Consider the following 25,463-nt stretch of genomic DNA (forward strand, 5'->3'; position numbering starts at 1 on the left):
CACTTGGGCTTGTGAGGTATCGAATTAAAGGTCTCGATGAAAGGAATCATGGAAGACGCATTAAATATCGCTTCCCGGTTATAGCCATGAGATAGTCACATGAGTCATAGATTGGGTTAAAGTCAAAGTGATGCCACTTGGGCTTGTGAGGTATCAAATTAAAGGTCTCGATGAGGGGAATCATAGGAGACCGAATAAAAATCGCTTCCTGGTTATAGTCATGAGATAGGTACGTGAGTCATAGATTGGGTTAAAAGTCAAAGTGATGCCACTAGGGCTTGTGAGGTATCAAATTAAAGGTCTCGATGAGGGGAATCATGGAGGACACATTAAAAATCGCTTCCTGGTTATAATCATGAGATAGTCACATGAGTCATAGATTGGGTTAAAAGTCAAAGTGATGCAACCAGGGCTTGTGGGGCATCAAATTAAAGGTCTCGATGAGGGGAATCACGTGGGAGAAAAAATATCGCTTTCTGCTTGTAGTCACGAGATAGTCACTCGAGGCATGGATTCGGTTAAAAGTAAAAATGATGCCACTAGGGGTTGTGAGGTATCAAATTAAAGGTCTCAGTGAGGGGAATCACGCAGGAAGAATTAAAAATCGCTTTCTGGTTATAGTTGCGAGATAGTCACGTGAGCCATATATGGGTTAAAAGTCAATGTGGTGCCACTAGGGCTTGTGAGGTATCAAATTAAAGGTCTCAACGAGGGGAATCACGTGGGACAAATGAAAAGTTGCGTCCTCGTTATAGTCATGAGATAGTTACGTGAGCCATATATTGGGTTAAAAGTCACATTGGTGCCACTAGGGCTTCTGAGGTATCAAATTAAAGGTGTCGATTAGGGGGATCACGTAGAACAAATTAAATATTGCTTCCTGGCTATAGGCATGAGATAGTCACGTGAGTCACAGATTGGGTTAAAAGTCAAATTGATGCCACTCGGCTTGTGAGGTATCAATTTAAAGGTCTTGACGAGGGGATCACATGGGACAAATGATAAATTGCATCATAGTTATAGTCACAAGCTAGCCACGTGAGTCATGGAATCGGTTAAATCAAAGTGAAGCCGCTAGGGCTTGTGTGGTATCAGAATAAATGACTCGATGAGGGGAATTACGTGGGACAAATTAAATATTGCTTCCTCCTTATAGTCATCAGATAGTGACGTGAGTCATAGATTGTGGTAAAAGTCAAAGTGATGCCCTAGAGCTTGTTATCGCCCTCCCGAATGTAAAAAGAAACTTGGACATGCGAGAAAGGGGCTGATGGGGTGTTCAAAATTGTGCTAGGAATGTGTGTTCGCGCTGGTAGTGAAAGCGACGATTCCATATCCGCATAAGATCCCTGCATCCCAGAATCCAGAGTCGGCCATGAGTCGTTCGGGGAAAACTTTTTTTAAGCTCACCGCGAGCAGACTTGTTCAGTTTGTGCTTCCTTCAAGCTCCCCTATTCTAAGGAAAGATTTTGTGCGTCTTCAGTTTTCCTAGGGACTTTCTGATCCGTTTCTGAATGGGAACAGAATGAGCTCTGCAGGCTGAGTGGTCGACGCAGCTCCGGGGCTTCCGAATAGGACGTTATTTACCGGCAGTGCTCTGACCGCACAATGGGCAGGGGTCATTTCCTTTTGCGAAAAAAAGGCTGTTTGGGTGTATTTTTACAGGAAATAAAAACCTTTTCCTCATTCAGCGTCAAGAAAACTATAAAGGAATGCCATCAACAAATGTTTTGAAAAGCTCTTCAGCAGCCCTTTAAAACCATGTCGAGGTTTTGATATGTTTGGAATCGTGTTTTTTATATTTTCGATATATTTCTAAAAAACACGAAAAGAAAATTTTTTTCACGCCCTTCACTATTTGATGGAAACTTACCACTCTACTGAGGTGGCATCTCCTTTCCATTCGAAATAACGCTTTTGTCTTATATATAAATGAAATATATTCATTTGTTTTGCTTTATTGCTAGTGTGGAGAAACGTATATACATTGCTCCACATGGCTGATATGCCATGTGGAGCAGCGTACGTAGCACCAACACAATGATGTACCAGGATGGTAAACATATCTATGGTGCTTTACGTTTTTATGGTGGGAAACAAATATACACATGACGAACCAGCGCGCTTCGGAAGCCGTTTTACATCCCCTGTCAGTCTTACAGCAGTAACTGAAAATACCACCCGCTGCAGTGGCTCAGTTATGCTGCTGAGCCCAAGGACGCGGGTTTGATCCCGGTGGCGATCTCTGCTTTTCATGCGTAGGAGAAACAAAAGACGATCGTATGTCGAGATATCGTTACGCGTTAACCAGGTGCTCAAAAGTACTCCAGAGCCTTCGTGGCCCAGGTGGTACAGCCGCGGCGCGTTAAACCCCCGTAATTTGAATTTTGAACTGAAATAATAAAATGGCCCTATATCTCCGTCATTTGCTGCAAATGTCATCGAAAGACAGTAGTCTTCTGCCATCCGTGCCTGTAAAACCCCCTTGTCTCCCCCCCCCCCCCCCCCCTCCACCCTGGTCTCTTCCGCGCCCTCCACCATCACAGATGCAGTCGAAGTTTGCTCAATTCGATCCGACTCTCCTACGTTCGCTCCATACAGCTGTTCAGAGCTCGTTTTTCTATGGATCTTTGCCGCGAATTAACAGCCAGAAAAAAAGCAACACACAGCGCCCCAAGAAAGCAAGCAGTACTTGCTCCAAAGTAGCGGATAGGGAGCGTCGTGCTGCTAGGGGGAAAAGAAACTCGAGCCACCGTCGGGAAAAGAGTTGTCAATCACGAAGCACACGAATTTGAAAGGCAGGTGAAGTAAAAATGTAACTTTTCATGCATTCCCATGACGGTACCTGATTGCAGTGCCACACTTTCCTTAGTTAAATCTGTTATAAACGACTTCATGCTCGAGGGAGTACTGTTGCAAGCCACCGACGGAACGAGTAACGACACAGTCACGTGATGCGCCGTCCAGGATTACTCTCACCAAGAATACTCGTGGCGACGTCACCCTTTTCTTAGGGAATGCGCGGCGCAACAGCGCCATGATGCGCCCTGCAAGACGTTTCGCAGGGTTACTCTTTTAACGTGACAGCACTATACTTTTTGTCTGCTCCTTAAGAGTGCAATGAATAAATCGACATGCATGTATCCCAATATAAAGATACCTGTTTGTGTCGTCTGGGTACAACTATTCACAACTATCCGAATACTGGCGCCACCATTTGTAAACTATTCCACCACGAAAATAAGGAAAGTTTAGGAGAGGCTGTGACCGCCTCTTTCGTGCAACCGGTAACGCCATCTTAGGAGTGTTCACTAGTTCTTGTATTTTGAGCCCATTCTCCCTTTGGTTTCCCTTAAGTCGCTATTCGCTTCGTCTTCTCCAACTGTGCCTCTGAACCTGTGGAAGCAATTCTGCAGCTTCGGCAGCAACGAAAATCGATCGCTTGTATTGTTTTAGCTTGTGCAGCAAAACGACATATTGCCGCACTATATGTACATTCGCACCACATGGAGCGGGCTTATGGCACCCTACTTGTATTTACGGTTAAGGTAATAGATCCATTTTTGCCACATGTGTGGTTACGGAACATGAATACTCATCCGCCCACTTTCCAATACCGTATGAATTCGAGGCGTAGACAAATAAGTGGCTATGATTATCAATGTAACGATCGTTCTTCTGCAGCTCCGCTAGACATCTTGTACCTCATCAGATAGCTTAGCTTTGAGGCTCACTTCATTCGACTGTTACAGTATATGTGTACAAATCCGAGTAACGTTTTTTGCTATGGCTCAGAAAAATCAGCCCGTATTTAGAAAGAACCCCGTAAAAACATTTTCCGGGGTGGGCTGAGAGCAACACATGTGAAGTTCTCACTGTGTTCCCTCCTTGCCCTTGTGTTACTTCACCATCGCGCGCCGCTGGGGCCGCAGCCAGCGCGAAAGTTGTGCAAGCCATGTATTGGCATGGAGAGTTCTGCGAAGGTCGCATTACATTGGGTACACAAGCGGCTGCCATAAAAATGCTTCACCTCATCGTTATTATTTTATTTTATGCGCAATATGGATTACGATTGAAACTGCGTAGCATATGTTATACAACTCTCAGATGGCAGATCAAATTATCTTTCGAGAGAATGACATTTGCTTTAAATGTCAATATTTCAGCGCTACACGACAACGCTGAAGGACGTTTGAGGTGAATGATATATAGCGGCGAACCGAGGTACTGGAGCTCATTCAGCGGCGAATTGAGCGGCCTCGACAGCAGTGGCGCATCAACAGTGAAGAAAGTCCACTAATACACCAAAAAATACGGTTTCTAAAAACTATCAGCAAACATATTTCCCCTTCATGTTGTTTTTAAAATAAAGAAAGGCAAACAAGTACTAGGTAAAAAGAAAATCGCGTCCACAATGTGCGCTCTACCCTAATACGGATTTTCGTGGACTTGTGTCGGCTTGTGATGTCTACTGATGTCACCTGAACTGGTGATTTTTCTATTTTATTTAAAAATATTCCTTTGTTATCTTTTCAAAAAATAGTTTGTATGAAAACATTCTAGATCGATACCTTTAATTTGATCTCTCCGAAGCCCCAGTGGCATCACACTCACATTAAACCCTACATGACTCACGAGACTATCTCATGAGTATAACTAGGAAACAATTTTTAATTTGTCCTACGTGATTCCCCTCAATGAAACATTTAATTTGATACCCCACAAGCCCTGGTGGCACCACTTTCACTTTTAATCGAATCCATGACTCACGTACGTGACTACTCATGACTATAACCTGGAAGCGATTTTTAATTTATCCCACGTGATTCCCCTTATCGAGACCTTTAGTTTGATACCTCAAAAGCCTAGTGGCACCACTTTGACTTTTAACCCAATTTGTGACTCACGTGACTATCTCATCACTATAACCAGGAACCAATTTTTAATTTCTTCTACGTGATTCCCCTCATCGAGACTTTAATTTGATACCTCACAAGACCTAGTAGCACCACTTTCACTTTTAACCCAATTTGTGACTCACGTGAGTATCTCATGATTATAACCAGGAAGCGATTTTTAATTTGTCCCCCATGATTTCCCTCATCGAGACCTTTGATACCTCACAAGCCCTAGTGGCACCACTTTGACTTTTATCCCAATCTGTGACTCACGTGACTATCTCATGACTATAACCAGAAAGCAATTTCTAATTTGTCCCCCATTATTCCCCTAATCGAGACCTTTAATTTGATACCTCACAAGTCCTAGTGGCACCACTTTCACTTTTAACCGAATCCATGACTCACGTGACTATCTCATGACTATAGCCAGAAAGCGATTTTTAATTTGTCCCACGTGATTCCCCTCATCGAGACCTTTAATTTGATACCTCACAAGAACTAGTGGCATCAATTTGACTTTTAACTTAATTTGTGACTGCCGGACTATCGCATAACTATAACCAGTAAGCAATTTTTAATTTGTCCCAAGTGATTCCCCTCATCGAGACCTTTAATTTGATGCCTCACAAGACCTAGTGGCACCACTTTGACTTTTAACCCAATTTGTGACTCACGTGACTATCTCTTGACTATAACCAGTAAGCAATTTTTAATTTGTCCCACGTGATTCCCTTCATGGAAACCTCTAATTTGATACCACAAGCCCTAGTGGCATTACTTTAACTTTTAACCCAATCTATGACTCACGTGACCATCTCATGACTATAACTAGGAAGCGATTTTTAATGTGTCCCCCATTATTCCCCTCATCGTGACCTTTAATTTGATACCTCACAAGCCCTACTGGCATCACTTTCACTGCTAACCCAGTCTATGACTCACGTGATTATCTCATGACTATTACCAGGAAATAATTTGAATTTGTTTCCCATTATTCCCCTCATCGAGACCTTTAATTTGATGCCTCACAAGACCTACTGGCATCACTTTGACATTTAACCCAATTTGTGACTTACCTGACATCTCACGAATATATAACCAGAAAGCAATTTTTAATTTGTCCCCCATTACTCTCGTAATCGAGACCTTTAATTCGATACCTCACAAGACCTAGTGGCATCACTTCCACTTTTAACCGAATCCATGACTCACGTGACTATCTCATGACTATAACCAGGAAGCGATTTTTAATTTATCCCACGTGATTCCCCTTATCTAAACCTTTAGTTTGATACCTCATAAGCCTAGTGGCACCACTATGACTTTTAACCCAATTTGTGACTCACGTGACTATCTCATCACTATAACCAGGAACCAATTTTTAATTTGTTCTACGTGATTACCCTCATCGAGACTTTAATTTGATACCTCAGAAGACCTAGTGGTATCACTTTCACTTTTAACCGAATCCATGACTCACGTGACTATCTCATGACTATAACTAGGAAGCAACTTTTAATTTGTCCCACGTGATTCCCCTCATCGAAACCTTTAATTTGATACCTCACAAGCCCTAGTGACATTAATTTGACTTTTAACCCAATCAATGAATAATGATAATTTACAATAAGTAACAAGAATTATTTAATAAACTGAACAAGCGTCGCCCGCACCTAATTTCTGACAAAAAAAGTGTGTCATATGACTAACATTGTCAGGGTAACGAGCGGTTGCACTTTAAAACGACACGGAAACACGCGTGCTCCACATTCACACGCCAGGGCATGTCCAGACCATTTTCCCGATTTTCTTCCGCGGGTGGCGCTGTTGAACGGCGCCAACAGCGCCACCTGTCCCACGTTCGGGCCCTTATAGCTTATAGACCTTATGCAGAAACGGGGGCCCTCTTGCGGGAACCACGTGCGCTTCCGCCATGTTGGGGATTCCCCATAGAGATAATATGGATTCCCGGATACCGCTGTGCACATGACAGCCCGGGGTTAGCGACGCGCACATCGGCATTTATCGTTGTCCAAGATGCCTAAATACTGCCGCGTAACTCGCTGCGCACAAAGATGATACGAGGACGACCACGGAAATGGCGTACACAACTTTTTTTATTTCCCAACGGAAACATGACTCGAGCGCTGCGTGAAGTCGCTTGCGGGTGTCGACTTATCTTCGCGCAGTAATATTATGGCTAGATCGCATGCATAGTCACGAAACGAATAATATGTGCAGGACTAAAAAGGTCCCAAAGTAAGCTATTTTCTAGCCTTGTATTTGCCGCGGAGCACTCCTCCCTGCTGGTAGTAACGGCGCACTGCATCGGTCAGCTCGTACTTTATCGTGCGGGTAGAGTCTTGAGCCTGCCGTTCGTGCTTTGCGCGCCCGCGTTTTCTTTTTATTTTGGACGTTCGGTAGGCTTTCGTAGAAGTACTACGCATTCTTTCGTGTGCCAAACGTTCCAGGAAATAAGGGATCCGCGAGAGTTGCAACTTTCACGCAGCGGCTCGAGTAGTGCAAGTAACGTACGTAGTAATTATTTGTATCGTTCATTTACCGCTCTTCGACCGTAACCTATTTTCCCAAGATCAAATTTTTCGAGCGGAATTTTTTAAGCGGTAGTGTGCGCCCAGTTTTGTTGTCCACGGCGCGAGCAAAGGACGCTCAGCGGTCGCCGCGAGGCACGCGTTCACGAGCGCTCGGCATTTTCTCGCTGTTTAAGGTTCTCACAGTTTTTTTTTTTTTTTGCTAAATTCTTTGCGTGTGCTGGGGACGCTCGGCGGTCGCCGCGAGGCACGCGCTCACCAGCGCTCGGCAATTTATTAATTATTCAATTATTCATTGGCAATTTATTGATAATTTATTGGCAATGTTTAACGTTTACACGCCACACACGTTATGCGCTACACATTACGGCCAGTTACAACAGCTCGGCTGTTAAAAAATGCCAGGTATGCAATTTATTTTGTTAAGTGATTTTGTTTCTTTTGCAGGTTTCCTCTGCGTCCGCGAGTTTTGTGGTTTTTTGGAGAGTAAAGCCCGTACTACATGGAGCGATTTCGCCTGCGAAATCGCTGATGCGGCGCCGCTCGTGCGGCAAAACCACCTTTTTTCGTTGCTGCGGCAAAGTGCCAAACATTTGGAGCGGTCGAGCAAACGCCGCTCGTGCGGCGTGTGCGGCGTAGAGGGGCCGGACCTGCGGCCAATAGGAGCACAGTTCGGCACCACTTGCACGCTTGGAAACCAGATGGCGTTGCTTGTATGAGCGCGGCAAAAGCGCGGGCACACCAGAACGTTTGTCTTCTCTGCTGTGTGTGCGTATATTGATAAAGAATTGGCGATTCTTATATAAAACCGCAAATAAACTTATATTTACCGCAAACCAGGCAGAAACAACTTGCCCAGAAAGTAAAATAAAACCACCCTTGTTAATATCACAACAACCTTTGCTGGTGGAAAACTTAATTCAGTCTGCAAACAAGGCGCATCTGAAATGCGAAAATCGCAACGTTCGCAGGCCCCATGTAGAGTGTAGACGACAATTCCAGGCATTGCGAACTTCGCCAGTGCGAATGTTCGTTCCAGCGGATTCGCAGGCGAAATTCGCTCCATGTAGAACGGGCTTCCCGTTCTACATGGAGCGAATTCCAGGCATGCATTGCGAACTTCGCCAGTGCGAATGTTCGTTCCAGCGGATTCGCAGGCGAAATTCTCTCCATGTAGAACGGGCTTCGTTCGCACTGGCGAAGTTCGCTTCCCGTTCTACATGGAGAGAATTTCGCCTGCGAATCCGCTGGAACGAACATTCACACTGGCGAAGTTCGCAATGCATGCCTGGAATTGTCGTCTACATGGGGCCTGCGAACGTTGCGGCTCCGTGCAGTCAAGTTTGCTGAGCGGGTGTAGCGCCATCTACCACGCCTCCGCGCAACACTGGGTAGGCCAAGCCGCACCGTCCTGGCTGGCCGCCTGCTTTAGGCACTGTGCACGCGCCCTTGCAAAGGCTTCTATGAAGTGGTTAGGTGCGCTTAAGCGACTCAAGTTTGCGGAATACGCTGCAACGGCGACAGGATGGAGTGTTATCGACCGAGAGGCTTTAAAAAGAAACAGCGCAGAAGGAAAGCTACCGCCTTCGCTGCCCTGAATCGTCCGAGTTGGGAAGGCTGGTCACATCCTTACAGGGGGCACAATTCCGTGAAAGTTTTAGAAAATACAACGGCGATGACTACCAAGCAGATTACATGATGCTGTCAAAGTAAAGTATATCGGTTTGCCAGCTGTTAATACTCATGAGCTTACAATAAATTTCGCCTCTTAGCGAATACCGCGCGCATTGGCAGTATTTGCACGAAGGTTGGTTTTTCTGCTTTGTGCATGTGTCTTCCGGGGCGTTTTTAATGAAAATTCATGCGGCACGTAACACTCAGCTGCCGTTTTAACGGGGCTCGCAACAGCAACTTCAGAGAACAATAAAAAATAAACGGAGTTTATGATGATTCTAATATTTGTAGGCCCTACTTACCCCGTAAAAAGGAAGAGGTAGTCTTGCAGCGAAACCCGTGTACATTGTGAATGTATTCACAGAAAAGGAGACAGAAGGCACATAGGTTGTAGTCTTTCGCTCCTGGCGATAATTGACTTTGTGCACGGAGCAAGAAAGCGTGCTCGCTCCGTGTTCACGGGGTGGGACCAACTGGCACCAGCCGGAACGAACTGTCAGGGGCGAGGAGCAAGGCGCATTCTGGGAATGTTTGGCGATAATTCAAGCCGTGAAATTGAAAATCGTCGTCAGGTTCGTTTCCCGGCCGCAGCAGCCGCTTTTCCGATAGAGGCAAAAAGTGAAAACGCCCTCATGTTCGAGATTCTGGCCACGTGAAAGATCCCCAGGTGGTCAAAATTAATCCCGATCCCTCCACTATGGCGCGCCTCATCGCCTGTCTGGCGTCGGTGAGTTGAACCGCACAATCAATCGAAGATCTCCCCCAGTTGGTGCGCAGTTCTCGATGCTTCCCACCCGCATGATCCACACTGGACCCCGCGTATTGAAGGTAATTTTACTTGCTTTGAAGTCAATGCTACTAGCACGTAGCGCAGCGTACACACCGCACTACACCCAAACAATCGATCCTGTGAGACGGGCACCGTACTCGCGAAACCACGCGGTCCGATTTCAAGTATGCGAACAAAACAAACGGCTTCCAATGCTGTGAGCAGCTAATTAATTTGTGCTTTCTTGTGGAAACAAATTCACTGAAAAAACTATGTGGAAACGCGAAAACGTGCGCACGAAAGGCTCAAAGTCAATATCGCTTGCTTTCCTCCTCCGTACGCGTAGTCAACAGTTCCGTCCTTCAGTCTATTCCTACCCCGGTGCGGTATAATTACAGTAGTATGTTTTAATTAATATAAAACTTAAAAATTGCGTATACTACATTTGATCCGGTGCCGCCAAGCAGGAACGCAACCGAAACCCGAGCACGCTGGCGAGCGGTGGCCGACCCAGTGTTTTTCTTATTCCCCGATGGCGGCGCTGGGTGTCGCGGCTCAGTGTCGCCCTCTGTTCACTGCACGGCGCCTGTACTACTAGAATTGGGAGGTGTGTCGTCCGCGGCGCCGAACAATGGGAGCGGAGGGGTCACTGCCATAGAGTTTCTTACAGTATACACTAGAGAGGAATCTGGCGCTAGCGTCTATGCGGCTCCCATCAAGGTCGTCTGTGTCGTCATGGGCCGCCATTATACATCGCGTTTGCCTTAGTTTCATCATTGGCTTGGATTGAAACGTTTCAGTGACCGCAAATTTAAACAAAGTGCCACAAAAACGAGAAGAATACTGTTCAATTATGTGAGTGGAAAATAAAAACAGGCTGTTTTAAAACTAAGAAAAAAAAGAAGTAAAGCGTATTTTTGCCGGAACGGTTGTGCCTGCTATTCCGCAGGCCAATTAGTTACGAACAATGGTATTATTTGGGGGGCAACTCATCAGAGACTGTGATTTTATTAATTTTACCATTGTTTCAAAAAATATTTTGTTTGAAGAGTTTCGAAAGTTTTTTGAGCGTGCCTATGAAAACGTTGCCTTCGTGCTGAACCTGTGCACCGCGACCGCCAGCTAGTTTAACAAGAAAAATGAAAACGTGGCGTTGAACAGTCGTGAACGATGACAAGATAGGACGCATACAAGCGCCCGTATCTGCCGTATCTTGTCTTCGTCGAAGTACGTTTTGTTTCTTCGTTTCGTCGGCTGCAAATTTCGCGGCGGCATATTACCCGCTCAGTCATACGTCCTTCGACTGCGGCATGAACAACGTCAGGTGCGATCACGCATTGCCTGCTGTTTCTCTGAACACGGCTACCAGAGAAACGGGAGGATTTCGGCTTCCTTGTAGCTCGTAAACGTGTGAATGCATAGTGAAGAAAGCAAATCCCAAAAACCGCTTAAGAATCCAGTTGTCATGCCAAGCCCAAGCCAAAAATGATGTATTCCCATGAACCCCCATGACGACATGGCTTACGAGGCGCAGTTTCCTCTCTAGTATACTTACTAAGAAACTCTATGGTCACTGCCGCTAAAGTGAACTAGAAGAGGGAAGGCTCTTCTAGTTCACTTTACTGCCGCGATGAAAATCGCGGCGGGCCGGTAGGGGCGCCACCAGCAAAAGGGATCGATGCTACGGCGGCTGCTGCAGCTACGGCGGCCGGCCTAACGATACGTTGCAGTGAGGCTCGTATGTTTCGTTATCGGTGCGTAGGGTGGTTAAAATTTCAACCCCTTTTTAGAACCCACGACCAATAATGTGCACGTCGTGTGCTGGTGCAGTGGTGACGAGAACCAGGGGGACGGCGGGACGAGCGCGACCGCACAGCGGCCATCGGTCGTGCAAAGAAGCGCGATCCCTGTTTCGAGTTCCGGCTGACGCCGATGGACGTGAAGCATGGTCACGACTTATAAAAAGAGCCGACAGAGACCTCGACGACGCAATTGCGGTTTGCGATCTGCCCTTTCAGTCGCAGTTCATTGAGCGGACTGTCTATTATGGCGAAGCTGTTGAGATTCATCGAGAGATATTACTCAAGACCAACCGCAACTAACATAATATTCAGCGCTCAGCATTGTTCCCAGTTTCTCGAGGGGCATTGTAAAATCACCTAAAAAGGGGGAAAGATGTCGAATACCGCACGCGAGCATAACCGAAAAAAAAAAAAAACAACAAGCGACACCATTCGCGCATACACTTGCTTCCATTTACCGTGTTTTGTAGAACTTGCAGCAATGTACGAAATTGACCCATATATTTACTTATGTCAACGTACGCATCATGCAGATGATTGTTTGTGTGTGTCATTCAATTTTATTTAGACTGGTATAGTTACTCATGGTCCGTGCATGCAAACGGTGAATGCTTTGCAGCTTTTTTGCAGTTTATGCCGCTACTGTTATTTTATAACTTGTGTCTCGTGTATGCACAGCAGAGCCCCCCCCTCTCCCCCCCTCCCGCGAAAAAAATTGAGCCCAGGGTCCTGGGCACCCCACGGACTAGGAACGTAACTTGCAAGGACGAAATATGCTACTTGTAAAGTCCATTATTACTATATACTACTACTGCTTCATTCCAGGTGCATGCAAGGGCGCTAGCTTCGACTAACATCGAATAATTATTTTGCAGTGTCTGAGCCGAGTGTATTCTCTCGACACGACAATCTGGCACTTCACAATTTTCCTAGAAAAAAAAAAATGAGCATGACATTAAGAAGGAAATTCCTTTCTTTGATTATTTTTGTTTGTGCTTTGTTGCGCGTTTGCTTGTAATGTGATTGTAATGTTTATATGGTTTTTCTTTCTCTCGAAGCACACAGTCTAAGAGCTAGCGTCAGAACTTCAGCTGCGCCGTTGTGAAGCAGCCGAAATGCGCCCGCCGCGGCCTGCCGCCGCGGACTACGCGACGCGGGCCGCCTCAGCGGTGAGTGCTCCTCGCGTCGCGAGATGGCACTGCATTATACTCCCGTTGGGAGCATATACAGGAACTCTAGAGGGATGCTGTTTGGTGCGGGTTGGGGGAGGAGGGTGTCATCGCTGAGGCGACCCGTTTTGCGCCCGCGCACGACACACTTCCCAATTCTAGTACACTATAGTTGCGATTTTCGCATTTCAGATGCGCCTTGTTTGCAGACTGAATTAAGTTTTCCACCAGCAAAGGTTGTTGTGATATTAACAAGGGTGGTTTTATTTTACTTTCTGGGCAAGTTGTTTCTGCCTGGTTTGCGGTAAATATAAGTTTATTTGCGGTTTTATATAAGAATCGCCAATTCTTTATCAATATACGCACACACAGCAGAGAAGACAAACGTTCTGGTGTGCCCGCGCTTTTGCCGCGCTCATACAAGCAACGCCATCTGGTTTCCAAGCGTGCAAGTGGTGCCGAACTGTGCTCCTATTGGCCTCGAGGACATACCGTGGCGCCACCTACGAGTGACGTCACTTGTAGGACGCCGAATCGTGTTGTCGTCTGCTACAACACATCTCCCGTGCGTATGCGGAAGCGTGTTTTTTTTGTTGTGGCCACCGTCTCGCGGCTCCTTGTGGATTTGATGCAAATTACCAAAAAAGTTGTCTGTAAACCAAATAATTCAGGCAAGCAATCAGCGACTCGCTTGTTCCCGGCGACACCGCCGCGTTTAGGTAGTTGCTATACCATCGCGGCCCACAGCTCTTTCATACGCAGCCAGCTAACGCCAAGGACGATGCAACTGATTCCGAGAAAAGTACGTGTACGCTGTAAATTCATTATGAAATACTTGTGACGGGACATGTGTGTGCAAGCAAACACCTTGTAATAGCGACGGAAACGCGTCGCTCACTTATGATCTCACCTCGCGAACTGCTCGTATTGCCTGGTAAATGAATGACGCGAGAACGGTGATGTGATTGCTTCGCCGCACATGCTTAAAAGTATTGTTATGGTCTGCAGTTTGGCTTAATCAGTGTCTATTTCCCCTACGATGTTTTTATAGTCATGCCCGGATTTGATTAACGATCACTGCCGTAGCCTGTACTCTGCACGGCTGATGTTTACTTTTCGCGACTTGTCCGCAATGTATGAACGGTATGAACGCGAGTTTTTAACGCCTTCGAGCGGGTTCGGGCAAGGATATATATTCAGTTTTCATTAGGTGCTCGGCGGGGTAATGTATAATTGCAGCGTGTTTTGTATGTTTACAGTAAGCCGGGATTTCTCAAGCATCAATTTCGAAACTCACGACTGCTCACAGAAGGCGAGGCTGCGTACGAGGCGAAACACGTCGTTAATGATTTCGGGTAATGTGGATATTAAGAATAGGAGAACCGAGCGTTGGAGGCCTCCAAGAAGTAGAGGAACCCAAACGCAACACGCGCGTGCGCGACGGGAGGGCCTTCGCCAACAGCTTGCAGCCGGCTTCGGATGCACGTAATCGGATGTTGGGAACTTTAGGCTTGGCGTCGCAGCAGATATTTCATCGCCGTTAGAGTTGCGAGTGACAGTCCCTAACAGAACGTTTCACCGCGCTGGGAACTCTGTAAGCGCGGTGATTTCCGTTGAAGCGATCGACAACCAAGATACCTGCACGGCCTCTCGCCGTACCGTGCGTGAACGGGCCGGCGCTGCCGGGACCGACCTCCGCGGCCGGTCGGCGTAAATCGCGGCAGATATTTGAGCATCGCTTTGAAAACCACAGCTGATGACACTACCTATCAGAATTTTTCATCACACTAACATCCACTTTCACCAATCTGGAACTTCTTTTCCACGACTTGTGTGTTTTTAAAAAGCGGCGACAAGTTGTTGCTGCCGCGACCTGCGTCGGTTCGAGCCGCACCGTCGGCTGTGCGGGCAGGCACGGCGGGTGCGTGTGCTTCTGCGAGCAGTTAACACTTCACGATTTCCTGCTTTATACATTTCTTGCAAACAAGGGAAATCTAGAAACTTCACTCGGCGATCGTCGTAGTATCGGGGAAACAAGCCGCTGCTTACGCTTCGGTCGTATGCGTAATACACCACCACGCCCATGGTGTTTGCGGATAATCTACCACAGTTGATACGGTTATACAGTCACCATTACGTCGAACTGCGCTTGACGCACTGAGAATTAACTTCAAATGAAGGAAATTAACACGAAAATACTTTTAGAACGCGCTTCCTAAGCGAAGTGTGACACGCTGCAAGCCGACTACGCAGAACGGTGATCCTACAAGTGACGTCAAAACGATCGCAGCGCCGGCCTCTCCAGTGGTGGCCCTCGCGGCAGGTCCGGCCCCTCTACGGCGCACACGCCGCACGAGCGGCGTTTGCTCGACCGCTCCAAATGTTTGGCACTTTGCCGCAGCAACGAAAAAAGGTGGTTTTGCCGCACGAGCGGCGCCGCATCAGTGATTTCGCAGGCGAAATCGCTCCATGTAGTACGGGCTTTACCCCGTTGTAACCTCCTCATGAAGCGTTGGCACCTCATGGGGAGGCCTAGTGGCAATGGAAAACTTGTCAACAGGGCGATGTTCACGCTTAATTTGTCCCAGACGGTTCTTGGACTGCGAGAAAAGCCACCAAAGGAATTACCCATGAAGGTCTGTCCAAAAAGGTGCATCAGCTGCTGCATTAGGTTACGCATTGCTTTGGCCGCATACTTCCTGGCATTAGGCTTCGTCTTTGATGATGGCAAATAGATGCCGCTCCCTTCTCCACAAGTTTGTCGGGAGGGTACGGAACACAGGGACGTGACACTGCGGCTGCACCACTGCTTGTGCTCGATGCCATGCGCTGCACGAGGGCCCCAAACGCATTCTGCACACAGCTGGTGGCAGTCCCTGCACTGTTGGGAAATGAACTTTTTTTTTTTTATAAACCCCCCCACTGCTTCGTTTGGCACTGTGGGTGAGAAAGCGCTTGCTTTCAAAGCACATTAACATGCAAGGGCAGTTGATGTGGCCTCAACCACATTAAAAAGAGCTCTCGGTCTCTGGAGAAACAAATCTGGTTTATTGTCGACTATATGCGCCTCGTACAGTGCTCCTGTTAACCTGCATCACTGCACTGCGACACACACGTACAGTGTTTGTGACTATAGAATTCTCTAAAAAGTGCTTATCTACAAATAACCTTATGGTATGTACACACACTTACACATGCACTCGCAGTGCTTCAGCTTTGGGACACATCCATGTGCAGCTGTATAAAAACAGCTCCAAGCCCAACGGCAACTGTATTGTGTAACACCAATTTGCACAGGTGCAGCGCTTGTTCAAATGCAGATGCAAAGACAAACCCCTCATCTTTTATGTACAGAAGTATAATTTTGACCTTCATTTCAATGCAAAACCTAGCTGGATACTGCAAAGTTAGCCAGCCAATAGGTGGAATAAAGTTTGAGTGGAATCATCCTTGCTTGGAACACCGACGAGACGGTGCACACGGGTAAAGTGAAAAGTAGAGTCCAAACATGCAGAGCACCGAAGGAGCTTTCCTGTCTGTAAACTTCAATAAATGCGGGACATTAGGCAACACGCACACTGCTATCATGTCTTCGTAGGTTACGGCCACACACACAGCCTACTTTCTCGGTCACTGCAAGCGAGTGTTATTACAGGGGCCGCACACTTTTTCAAAAAGCTGCTTCATTCCAATTACAATGACACCAAATAAGCACTGTGGACACCAAGGGAGACAGATGGAGCTGTGGCCATTATGACATTAGAGGAGCTCGCTTGAGCTACCACTGGCTGCTGACCAAAGCCACTGCCAAGGAAGGGCCCTCTGGGCCTCTGTCTGCGTTTTATCGTGACACCTGAATGCAGTTAGCAACACTGGTGACTATGTATTTCCCTTTACGCCACTGATAATGTCAGGTAGCATGTAATTGGGAAATTTTCAATATTTCCTACGTTTTTGTGGCTAAAAACTGTTTCAGGGGCTGGCACGGAGTTGAGTGAGTTACCAAAGCTTGCTACTTCTTTCAAATCAAACCAGGCCGTGCGTACTTTGTCCTTGCGGCCCTCCTTTGTGGAGTAATTCCTCAAGCACATGCACACAATTTTCCCACCAGCTTGTTTTCTTTTACTGCACGTGAACTGAAAAACCAAAGGTGCTTAGTTGGAGCCAAGACCCTGCAAGTGTTGAAGTGCACTTCCTGGTGTAATAACATCAACTGCAACGCAAATATAGAAACTATAAGCTTACCTCCGCCAAAAACAGCTGGTCGTTGAAAGCAGATACACGAACACAGCACTTAGGGTACGAGCTGTGCGCAGTTTGTCAGTTAACAAATGCAAGTGTATGGCACCCACATTGAGTGCAGTACAATTATAAAATAAAATCAATTTCATTATTCACTTTTACGTTTGTGTGTATGCCTGTGTGGTAATGACATGGCCCTGCCAAATGATACAGTCGCTTTTGCTGCTTGAGGCCAATGCAAAAGCATTCGGGTGCATGGTGAAGGCCACCCTGTGATAAAAGTGCACCCTTTAGGTGAACAGTCCCTCAAAACAGTCGCGAGTCGGCCCCTTGAACACCACAAACAAGCCTGCGTTTGAAAAACATCAACTTCGCACTGCTGTCGAACTACACTGCTGCATGCAACCATCATTAGTATGAATGACTGCTCAGTTTTTTGCCCTTGCATGTACGCAAACAAAGTGAACTGTTGGGACAGTTGGTAATTCATTTTGAAAATAGCTACAGCACGAGCATAAACAAGGACATAGGAGGACGATGGGATGAGCGCTGTCCCGTGATCATCTCGTCCAATCGTCTTTCTGTGTCCTTGTTTACATTTGCGCTGCAGCTATTTTTAAAATGCTCTTTAAAAAAACTATTCATTAGAGAAAGTTCATTGAGTGTGCTTCAGTAGCAATCAAGTAGCGTACAGTCTAAGCAATATTTTCTCTTCAAATGAACTCACTAGGAACATGAAAGTCCCAAAACTTGAAGAAGCAATAAATGTCAAATGCTCACACGCTGCACAAACAACTCGTGGTGCACCGTAAATAGCCCCACTAAAATTAAAGCTTGTGCAGATTGCATAGAGCATGCACTGACAGTATTGCAATAGGAGGGTAGAAAAATGTGAAGCCGTAGATCATTTGCCACTACACAACAAAACGGTGGCCAATTTATGTTTTGTCTGAAATGTTTTTCTGGTGTAGTGAGTGATCTTTGGCGTTGGGCCATCCTTGCCAGCGATCTTACTGAGCTGGCTTCGCACTGTCCTAAGGAGTGATCACCTGCACCAAAGCACTTCTCGGCAGGAGTGGCCAGGACTTTTCCCTTCGGTCTCGGAAAACAGCCTTGTCAAGGTAGTATGACACCAAAGCCACTGAGCCTTGTGCTCCTCAAAGCACCTCACCTCCTCTACGATATTCCTTCTTTTGACAAGAAGATGCACGCTGCAAACTGGCCAATCTTCAAATCCTTCTCAGTCACTAAATAGGGTGGCCACGATGCTGGTTCAAGTTGCACGACACAACGTTGTTGGAGGTCCGAGGCTAAGATACTCTTAAACGTTGGCTGAAGAGGCACCCAGCCCTGTGGGCACTGACGTGATCGCCTGCGGCATGAGCCGCAAGAAGCACACTGCCCAAGCAGCCTGCCAGTTGCGCACTCTCCCATCGTGAATCTGGCCGGCGTCCAGGCCAAAAATGGCAGTGCCGCACCTGCCTCATCTTGCGTTGTGGGAACCATTTCACTGACCAGTTTTGCTTGACACGCCCCAGGATATCTCTTTAGTGCTGACCTGATAGAAGACCACCTTGGGAGCGACTCATACGGGCTGAGTTGTATCGTTCCCTGTACATAGGCAGCTGTTTCAAAAGGGCAATGCTTCAAGGCAGGCTCCCGTGCCTTCTGCATAAGCTCACGTTTTGGAAGGAACCACTGCAGCACACAGCGCCCATTGCACGACGCACTGGGCAGCTGTCACTCAGTGCCGCAGTACGTGCATGGCCACATCGAACAGTGTGGACCACAGGCACCGCCCATCTGCTGCAGCACAGGCGCTGAGGGGATGGGACCCAAGGGAAATTCACCCATCACTTGCAGTGGCCTCTGCGTGCCTGATGCAGGTCACAGATACAGGAGAAAGCATTGGGCAGCTGTTATTTACAGAGGGCGGAAGATTCACAGCACAGCAATAAATAGCACTCTCCTCCTCTGCGCTGCTCCACGGTGACTGGGCCACACGCAGGTGCGGGATGCGGACGTGCGCAGGAAGCGTCACAGGTGCACTGATGCCAGGTTGAGCCTGCTCTCCACCGAGATGCCGCACACCTGCTCCATGCTGTCCGTGCAGCTGTACTGGTTGTCCAGAGAGCTGCGTGCCGGTGCACAGGGCAAAAAAGGGGGCACATTTGCCACGCCACAATTGCTACGTGGGAACAGGGACCGATCAAGCACATTTCACACCCTGTGCAGCGTTCCCCTGCAGGACACTCGGCATTCTCCCTGCACAAGGCTGACAGTGTTACCATTCACTCAAATGCTCCGTGTTTTTGGATCTTGCAGTAAATGAAACAATGGGCAACAGTGCAACAACCTTACATGTGGGGCCCAAGTTATTTGAGTAAGGCCTAATGCTGCCAGAATTGGTTAAAATGGTGGCAGAAGCTGTCTTATTATGTTATCTAGCCTACCAAACAATCTGCTAATGGCAAAACTTTATTGTGCTGTTTTGTGCACATGCTACAAATGTGCAAAGTTTACGAAATTTTATTTATCCACCTTGTAGCAGTGCTAAAGGCTCGTAATTGAGGACATCGTTGAAACGTTACATACCAAACTGTGCTGTTGGAATATGAGACCCTGCTTACTCAAGATGTTCTAATATTCCGACTTACAAGCAGTCATGTAGTATAACATCGATTCCAGCATTGTTCACTTACTCCCACAAACGACACCAGGTACTTTATTGAAAGTCAAGTTCCACCAATAATTACACCAGAATTGTGTGCATTAGCATCCCATTGCAATGACTAAGTCTGTTGCCACAGAATCATCTTTCCATGCTTTTCAGCTCCAGTCATGACACCATGCCCCAATGTTAAGTTGCACCGGCAGCCTACCCAGAACTGCATGTCAGGCAATAAACCCACACTTCTCAACTACGCTCATCAACACCCGCCGCAGTGCTCGCTCAGTGGCTAAGGCGTTGCGCTGCTGAGGATTCCCGGCCGCGGCGGCCGCTTTTCTGATGGAGGCGAAAAGCAAAAACGCCCGTGTGTACGAGATTTCGGCGCACGATAAAGATCCCCAGGTGGTCAAAATTAATCCGGAGCCCTCCACTACGGCGCGCCTCATCGCCTGCGTTGCGTCGGCGCGTTAAACCCCACAATCAATCAACTACGCTCATCAAAGAATTTTTTGGGGAAAAAAAGAAAGTGTCCCCAACCTCAAAATTTTAATTTTGTGCTAACTACAGGGGCTCGTTTACGGCTGTGCGCGTCAACGGCCGCCAGGTGGATAGACGTAGTTCCTCTTCACAAGATAGCGCTGAGGGGAGGAAGACGCCAGAGCGGGCAGTTGGGTTTTGTGCGGGCGCTCTCGAGCGGATGAGCATGGAGTTGATCCGTGCTGTTGGGTGTGGGGAGCTATCATGGATCATGGGAGTGAAGGAGCTCATTTCAAAACCCTGATTCATCTGCATGCCGTAGAGAGAAAGTCCACATCATCCAGAACAACACTGTCCAAGTAGGAACATTGTTTGTTCAGATGTACTACTAATTAAGCACAATAAGCTTCTCTAACAAACCTGCGAAAACTCATTAAACGCATACTGAAGCAACGCTGTGCACAACCTCCCCGCTGAAGCCTGGCTCACTTTTGGCGCAAAAAAGGGCCAGTCCCACATACCTCCTGGTGGACAGGCACTGTGTTCCCGGTGGCTGCTCGAGGTCTCCAGAGCCAATTTCCTGTTGCACTTTGAGAAGTGTCTGCCGCTGTTCCAGGTTTGAAATGGGCGCTAATCTGAGAGCTTCCTCGATGTTTGCTTGGGCCTCGGCTTGGCATCTGCATGGCGAGCAAAAGGACAAGGGCACCGTCAGGCCTGCCAATGGCTTTGTACCGTCTTTCAATAAAGCGTGTCAAGCATCTCAGCGACCAGCATATGCGGCACATCTTGCGAAATCTGAAGGTGGGTGCTCCATGCATACGAATCAAGTGGAGCTCTACTGACGAGTGCAGCAACCAATTGGAGGATTACAGATGCCAGACCCATAATTTGAGTGGCCCTGTCGGTGGTGGTTGAGCCGTGTGGCCACTGAAAGGGCCGCTCGCTGTGCAGGGGAACCGAGCGCATGGGCCTTACCTTGGGGCCCGATTTCTTAGCGGTGGAGAATGTTGTGTGCAAGGGGACACAAATTTGAAATTGCAGTGGGAAAAAAATGCATTCAATATGTCACATTCTGTGCGGCACATGTTGCACATTGGATTGAGCAGTGCAAGAGCTGTTCCCTTTTTCAGAGTTCACAATGGGCTCAACCCAGCAGTGGTTGCTTGCAGCAATGCACGTGTGACACTTGCAAGTAGAATGTGGCACCATACATACCCTTTGTCCCTGTACGCCTTAGCCCGGATGAAATGTCCTTCAAAGCTCTTTGGTCGAAGCTCAATAGCTCGCGTTGCTGCTGAGATGGACGCATCAGGTTCCTGCACACCCAATGCCATAACCACTGATTTTCGTTGTTCTTGAAAAAACAGGAAATAGTTCTTGAGTAGTTTATACACAGAGAGCCTGGACCAGCAGCAACTAGTCACTAAAAACAAGTGCTGTATCAGTTACTCCTTGTCCAATCAGCAAAGCTATGCTTTGTATTTTTTGTAATAACCTTTTTGCTATCGCTAACCGATGTGTAAATCAGAGCATTAGAACCTAAACACAATAATTGACTACAGTAAAATCTCGATGATAAGAATCTCACGGGACCGCGAAAAATATTCGTATCATCCGAAATTCGTATGAACCAACACAGACCAAAAAATTGAGCACTAAAAAAAAGTTTTCAATTATTTCTTTTCTTACTTTCGCGTGAAGAAATCCGTGACGTTTTTCTGCTTTTTTTTAACCTCCATGTCGCCGAGCGGTCCTTTCTGGACTTTCGTCTCCTCACTCGCGGTGCCCAAGCTCACTACAGGAGCGTTTTGGTTTCAGGCCTGCGTCAGCGATTCCGCGCCCGCGGCCGCCTGTGCCTCAGTCAGAAAATGACGCACGACGCGCGTGCCAGTGGAAGGAAAGGTGCACGCTTCATGGCGGCACTTTGGAAGTGCTCCAAACAGCAGGCTGGCTCTGCCGGAGATATTTAGGCTTAGCACCCCGGCAAATATTTTATGGGTGCTTTCATTAGCGGCGCGAATGACGTTTTATAGCACCGTTTTCGCCCACATTATTAGCTCATTTACCGCACAAGAAATTTCATGTGTGAAGTGATTTGTAAACATTGCGGGATTACTTGCGCAAATTGTAGTCCGGAGTACATGGGCCATGTTTTGACCACTTTGAGTGTGTTTACGCGAATATGTTTAGTAGAAAAATATATTTGAAAATGCTGTCCTCTTCTCTGCAACCTTGCCCATTTTCTGTGGCGTTTTCGTGTGACGTCAGGAGGAAATGTCTTGGCTTGACTGCGCTAGTGCATGGCTTGCCGACCTTCCGGCAGAGTCAGTCGGCCCAGCGTCTAGTATGCCGGCCGCCGACGGGTTGTTACAATTTGTTCGCTCAATTGAAACTAAGCCACGACACGTTTGTGAAAGGAAGAATGTGCCTTTCTTTAGTTTGTTAGTTTGTACACTGTATCAAGCTCCAAGTCCGGGGTCACTCGACACAAGCGCAGCACAAGCGCATGGGACGCTTCGCTGACTGGTACGCTAGTAGGAAAATCTAAAGCCACTAGAAGGCGGGAGAAGAGTCAGCGAAGCCAATATAGGTACTACGGAAATAAAATCAACTGAAACTTTTACCGTACAGCGTAAAACTAGGGAGCAGGAAGCACTTTTTTTGCGCTGGGAAAACAAGCACAGCGGTCAGCAGCACTACACATCTGCAAACGCTTTTCTGTCTAAAAGAAATGCAATTGCTGGATGTGAGATATAGTGGAAATTTGGGGGACGCTTACTGCACGAGCGCTATACAACAAATAGTCACCCAAGCTGCTTGAAATGCTAAAACTAAATAAAAGTGTAAACTGGTCATACATCATATACCTCATATTTCCAACCACCGGCAATGCTGGCCCGTGGCTGAGTGGTTTGGAGTGCTAGGTATTTTGTTTTTGCAAGTCACAAGTTCGAATCCCTGAGGGTACATTTCTTTTTTCTTTTTTTTTAAATTGATTTTTTTGTTTTCGACCAATGTTTTCTATACTGAGTTCACCATTTTTTGGCCGTAATGTTGCTCCACAAACGAGTTCGCAGAAACGCGCGCAGACTGACACAGACGCACTAGCGAGTTCTCGTTGGCGTGCTGTTGCCATATGCACCGACTACTTGCGGGCAGTGGGCACAGGCCAGAATCAGCAGACCCTTGGCCTGAGGCAAACACGCTTTTTACGATACAGGTATGAGTGAGGCAAGCTCCAAATATGGGGGAAAAGTGCATGGCATTTGAGTGTTTGCGGGGACGCGGAAGGCGTTCATCCACTGCGTAGGCCTCGGCTAGTGATTGCTATGATTCCAAGCTGTCCTGGGAGGCTTAGCTAAGGAATTTTACAGACGACAACATGGTAGAAGCACGGTATGACATTATTGAGATACAGAGAATGCCCATCCAACGATAACGTCGGATGTCAAGCATGTTGTTTTACAGAACCGAAACCGAAACTTGTTCGAATGCTAATCCTGGACATCGTCCAATCACGGTGCATCTCCTCCTGACGTCACAGCCTTTAGCTGGTGCGACCACCACAGACCGTGCATGGTAGTTTTTCTCCTTTCAGGCATTATAAAATAATTACAGACTTGTCAACTGGATAAATGATGAAAAGTGTGTTAATTTGAGCCAGTCTACGCAGTGCAAGCAAAAACAGGAGCTTGACAAATTCCCTTCAGTGTCCCTTTAAGCGGCATTTTAAAGAGCAGTCACTCAAGCGCCCGGCCCCCCTTTGCGACTGATGCCGTTGCCGTGGCCGGCCGCGCCCCACGCAGCATGCGGGTGGTTTCGCGGAGGCGTCAGCGCGCCTGTGGAGTGTGCGGCGTGTTTTCGCAAGCAGAAAACAACAGCCCTGCTTTCCCGGAGAAAGAGTGACAAAGAGGGGAGAGAGCCTGTACGTCGCTGTCGCTTGTCGCTCGGCAGTCGGGCGCCTCGCCGGCTTGTTCGCATCATCTGCCGGGCCACGCAGGTCCGTCCGGCAGGACTTATCAAAAATTTGTATCATCCCGAAATTCGTATCACCCAAAATCGTATCATCGAGATTCCACTGTAAAGCGTTAAGACATATTAATTTTCACAAGAACGTAATTTTTGCGCATTTGTGAGGGCTCACAAAAAATTTCAGCTGAGCATTATTGCCTTGAAAACAAAAGCGTTGATTGCCCATTTCCTCTTCACATTACGTTGTAGTGGCGCACCATCATCACCTGCTTGCACGCCACTATCCCCATCATGAACAGCTGCCGAAAATCGTCATCAGTGCCCATCGTCAGCAGTGCCACGCTCACAGGAGCTGGAACACGAGTGCGCTCCAGGGGCGGCCGTGTGCCACCGCCGCTCTCCAAGTCCCGGCCGGGGCTTGCACACCAACAATAAACGCAGGAGAGCCACAGCACAACACCGACTCCACGGCTCCCTTTCGCACAACGTAAAGGACGGAGCACTTGTGGCGGCGCTTCCAATACTTCCAGTATGTGCATATAGTATATAGTAGTATGCACTGTCACAGTTCTGGTGACATCTGAAGCAGAGACAATGGAATACTCTGCCATCAATTTTGCTGTGCCAACACGAGTGCAGAAGAGGACTCGTTCCTGGGTTTTCACCCCCTGGCTGCATGAACCGATCATTTGCGCAGTGTGCCCAGCATCAAATTAGCTTAAACAAAAGCTAAAAAAAGTCATTGAAAATGCTGTTCACTCCTAGTAAGCTTCAAGAACACGCTACTTTCTGGAATCAAAATTAGGAGTGCGGGGCTCGTTGCATACCGTACTTACCCGATTCTAACGCACACTTTTTTCCGGAAAAATAGGCTGAAAAAACGCATGTGCATTAGAATCGGATACGAAACCGAAACTGCCGAAACAGCTGAAATTTCGTCCCATCCATCGCCATCGCCATCTCGCGATGGCACCAAAGCTTTTAGCAACGATTTTTCGGACGCAGGAAGCCTAGGCTTTTCTATCGGCGCAAATTGTAGAATTGTTCCACTTGCACGCTTGATAACAGCAATGGCAGCAGCGGCAACGAAGGTGCACCGCGCCGCTTCCATGGCTTACGAGCGGCTCCCACGCATTCACGAGTGGTTGGCTGAAGTGTGCGCCTCTGGAGAAGCTCGTGGGATGGGCGTGCGAGGCGTGGGCCACGATCCCATCGACCATGGTTCAACGTTCGT

The 25,463-nt window shown here is 47.4% G+C and overlaps 1 protein-coding gene across 7 annotated transcripts in view; it reads right to left on the reverse strand.

Moving 5' to 3' along the window:
• Positions 1-15,894: 15,894 nt before the first annotated feature.
• Rols (zinc-RING finger and ankyrin repeat domain-containing protein rolling pebbles) overlaps positions 15,895-25,463 on the reverse strand; it is a 403,382-nt gene continuing 393,813 nt past the window's right edge. For all 7 annotated transcript variants that reach the window (XM_077705637.1, XM_077705635.1, XM_077705636.1 and 4 more), the window contains 3 exons: positions 21,473-21,573; positions 20,779-20,934; positions 15,895-19,243 (listed from right to left, as the gene is read on the reverse strand). In XM_077705637.1, coding sequence (XP_077561763.1) covers positions 19,147-19,243; positions 20,779-20,934; positions 21,473-21,573 — 354 coding nt within the window. In that variant the 3' untranslated portion in view covers positions 15,895-19,146. The remainder of the gene's footprint in view (positions 19,244-20,778; positions 20,935-21,472; positions 21,574-25,463) is intronic.

Source organism: Haemaphysalis longicornis, unplaced genomic scaffold, assembly GCF_048455015.1.
Source record: "Haemaphysalis longicornis isolate Haplotype H1 unplaced genomic scaffold, Haemaphysalis longicornis Haplotype H1 scaffold_4, whole genome shotgun sequence".
Lineage (NCBI taxonomy): Eukaryota > Metazoa > Arthropoda > Arachnida > Ixodida > Ixodidae > Haemaphysalis > Haemaphysalis longicornis.